Source organism: Cynara cardunculus (genome assembly GCF_001531365.2).
Source record: "Cynara cardunculus var. scolymus isolate 2C chromosome LG 14, CcrdV1, whole genome shotgun sequence".
Classification (NCBI taxonomy): domain Eukaryota; kingdom Viridiplantae; phylum Streptophyta; class Magnoliopsida; order Asterales; family Asteraceae; genus Cynara; species Cynara cardunculus.
Window position 1 is genome coordinate 2377924 of NC_037541.1, and position 3990 is coordinate 2381913.

The window sequence follows — 3990 nt, forward strand, 5'->3', positions numbered from 1 at the left end:
TAATCTTGAATTTTAAGTAATATACATCAATAAACAGTACTTTATGCAAAAAAAAATAGTTTTTAAGAGTTTTTATCAAATACTTTATAATATAGTATATATATCACGTGAGGCCAACTTATTTTTGTTAGACCCGTGAAACAATTTTTTATACTTGAAACTTCACACCAAAATACTGTGGTAACCTTCACAGTAAATCTGCTATGAATGTTCAGATTTTTTTAGCATTACAGTGTATTACAGTAAAGTTTCAAATATTAAAAAAATGATCTCACGTCTCTCACAAAAACATGTTTGTTGCATATGGTCTCATACACACACACATGAGAAAGAGGATGAATATATGGTCCACGAAAACGACGTCCCATATGGAAAAAAGAACTTCTACGAATCTTTACCAACCATGTGCGTGTAATCCACGGGTGGTGACCCACTCACCAACCCCAACAACGCTAAAACATCACCGACCGTAAAAACGATGTCAGTTACTTTATTCAGTGACATATACCTATCAAATTTACTTTTATATTTTTTATATTTATTATAGATTTACAACCGTATAAATTTATAAAACAAATATGAACGTTTCACAAATAAAATAACAGTCCAATTTTCACACGTGCTGTTTCGTTTATGAAACAATATATGAAAACTGGTTTGTAATTTTGTACAAATTATTGAATTTTTAATTTATTTTATACCTTTTTAATGTTTTATTTAGAGGTTTTAGTATTAAATGATTATATACATGATAGCAAGTTTCTCGTTATAAGAACATCTCCAACATCCATGTTATTTAGAAATTTGGAGAACTTTTACTCTAACAGTTGTGCTAAACATTCATCCAAAATAGAGAAAAAAAATGTTGTGAAGGTAAAAAAAAGCCGAATCTTTACAGTAAAAACATTGTGAAAGTTACTTTCACAGTGTTTTGTTGTGAAGTTTTAAGTGTAAAAATCGTAACTTGTATGTCTCATAAAAACAGTCTTATCTCACATGATCTCAAGTCTCTCTCTATGCAACTTTAACAAAAAAAAAAATAGAAAAATAAATAAAAAGGTTTCTGATAGGGACATGCCCATCTAGTAAGTGGTTTGAGTTGGTGAAGATTATTTTGAGCCACAATTTTTTCAAAATAGTCAAAATCTTATCCCAATTTTGTTGGAATTATATATATATATATATATATATATATATATTATAATGATATACAATTTATTATATATTATAAAATATTTAATAAAAATTCTTAAAAACCATTTTTTATGTATAAAGTACTTTTTATTGATGCATATTACTTAAAATTCAAGATTATAAATAAATTATGCATAAGTACAATTTATTTAAAGCTCCATGTTTAAATTCGTGTAACTAACTACAGATAAACATAGTCAAATACAAGATAAATATTTCATTTTAAATATAAAAAATCTAAAATATAATTAAGATAATAATTGAGTTCTAACAGAATACTTAATTATTATCTTTATAAAAAAATATATTATTAAATTAGAAATAAATTATTTCGTTATTAAATCTATAAAAAATGAATTAAGAAAATTATACAAAAAACAATAACTTTTAAATAGTTAATTTGATACTAATATTGATATATTTATTTTCAAAATTTTATAATATCTTTAAATTTATATTTTATTAAAAAATAAAAATATTATTCATTTATCAAAACCACATAAAAACTACAAATTAAGTTGAAATTACAATACTTGAATATAGAGTAAACTACAAATTCGGTCCCTATGGTTTGTCAAAAATAATACTTTTTGTCTCTAAAGTTTTGAAATTACAAGATGATCATCATGGTTTGCAAAAACGTATATATTTGTTTCCTCCCCCTAACAACTTCTGATTTTGTTGTTGTCAAATATTGGGTATTTTCGTTCTTTTTTTGTCTTTTATTTGATAAAAATCGATTTTAAGATTTTTATTTTTATGATATTTTACTAGATAAAAGACAAAAAAAAAAAAAACTCGATACAAGAATGAAAATGCCCTTCATTTAACAAAATTTCAACGGCTGTTAAAGAGCTTGACCAAATCCGAACGTTTTTACCAATCTTGTAATTTTGAAACTGCAAGGATGAATGTTATTTTCGACAAACTACAGGGACTAATCTTGTAGTTTACTCTTAAAAATAATATGAAAGAAATTTTAATAATATTTATTTATAAATAAAATTAATTTTTTCTTTTGTGACAAAATAAAAGTCTATAAATATACACAGAAAAAGTCAACAAATGTATTCGAATCTGAATCTTTGAATTAATCAATCAGCCATGTTTGACTTTATAGTTGAGTTTAGATTCAGTTTACAATTTTTTTTTAAATAATTGAATTAAAAAATATCAATTAAATTGAAAATAAATTTAATTTTAATTTTCTTATTTTTTAAATAATATTTGTTTGAATTTTTTAAGGAACTTTTTAATTTTTATTTTACAGATTGCAAAAATTGGATTAAAAAATCTTTAATTCTTATGGGAGAAATCGGAGGTAATGACTACAATCATCCTGTAATCGCTGGAAAATCCCTTGAAGAGCTCAAATCGTACGTTCCTCTCGTTATTAACATCATCATATCAGCTGTCACCGTAAGTATAATCGAGTACAATTATACCATAGAGTATTATTCAAACGAGAACGTTAATTATTTAAATAGAACAAGAAAAAGATCGTTGATTTACAAAATCACATGTGATTTTACATTAAATGGAAGCAGACGACTTATAAGTCCAGTTAAGACGAAGGGCAAAGTCGCCCGTATCATATATGATTTGTTACGTGAATCATATATGATTTTGTACATTAACGACATTTTTCTTGTTTTCTTAAATAATTAGCGTTCTTGTTTGAACATGCCTCCTTATAACTTCATACAATATAATTTCACATGCATTGAGTGTAATCGGTATACATGGGAACCATAGGAACTGATTGAGCTCGGAGCAGAAACGCTCGTGGTTCCTGGGAATCTGCCAATTGGATGCTCAGCGGCCTATTTAACGATTTATTATGGCGCCCAAAAAGATGAGTACGATAATGCAACCGGTTGCTTGATTAAGCTAAACAAATTCGCTGAGTGCCACAATGAGTTGCTCCAAACCGAACTAAATCGAATCCGAGAGCTTCATCCTAACGTCAACGTCATTTACGCTGATTACTACAATGCTGCCATGCAGTTTTTTCAATCCCCTGAAAAATACGGTACTTTGACATTTATTCCGTTCAAGTCTTATATGTCCACCCATTGATCATGCATTCTGATATTGAAATACTTACCGAACAATTGAAATGTTGTAGGGTTCACAAATGGAGCTCTAACGGCGTGTTGTGGAGGTGGAGGGCCATATAACTACAATCGATCGGTAGCATGTGGATATCCGTTGTCGACATCATGTTCTCAACCCGAAACATACGCCAACTGGGATGGATTGCATTTAACCGAAGCTGCATACCAAGTGATTTACAAGAGTTTATTTCAAGGAACGTATACAACACCTCGATTTAACTCCGTGTGCCCAACGTCGATGGTACAAGCAAAAGATGCATCATCGAGTTCGGTTCAAAGCTTTTAGTACAAGAAAATAAGCTTGTAAATGAGATTTTTTTTTGGTATGAATTATGATTCAGCTGTAATGTAATTGTTTTGAAGTAATGCATCATCATGTTTCTATATAGTTGGGAAATTGTATTTTAAAATATATTAAAGGGTATATATAAAATATTTTCCATGAATATATGGAATTGTTTTGAAGTTACGAGTTCAAGGGTGTTCACGGTGCGTTTGGACTGTTTAACCCCTTAAACAACACACTGATTTATGAGATTTTCCAAACCAAACTGTTTGGTAGCAAGTGATCAAACAGGTCAAGACGGACGACAATAAGACGGTCTTGTTTAATCGCTTTCGGTGGTTCAGACCTATTATGGGCTTTCGATGCAAATTAGGATGGGACGCACACCTGTAT

The 3990-nt window shown here is 28.7% G+C and overlaps 1 protein-coding gene across 1 annotated transcript in view; it reads left to right on the top strand.

The window, feature by feature from the left end:
* The window catches only part of LOC112526597 (GDSL esterase/lipase At1g28580-like), a 5942-nt gene extending 2170 nt beyond the window's left edge, over positions 1 to 3772 (top strand). Inside the window, exons 3-5 of the mRNA XM_025136947.1 lie at positions 2465 to 2613; positions 2950 to 3226; positions 3323 to 3772. Of these exons, the coding sequence (XP_024992715.1) occupies positions 2465 to 2613; positions 2950 to 3226; positions 3323 to 3597 (701 nt within the window). The 3' untranslated portion in view covers positions 3598 to 3772. The remainder of the gene's footprint in view (positions 1 to 2464; positions 2614 to 2949; positions 3227 to 3322) is intronic.
* The last annotated feature ends 218 nt before the right edge of the window (positions 3773 to 3990 follow it).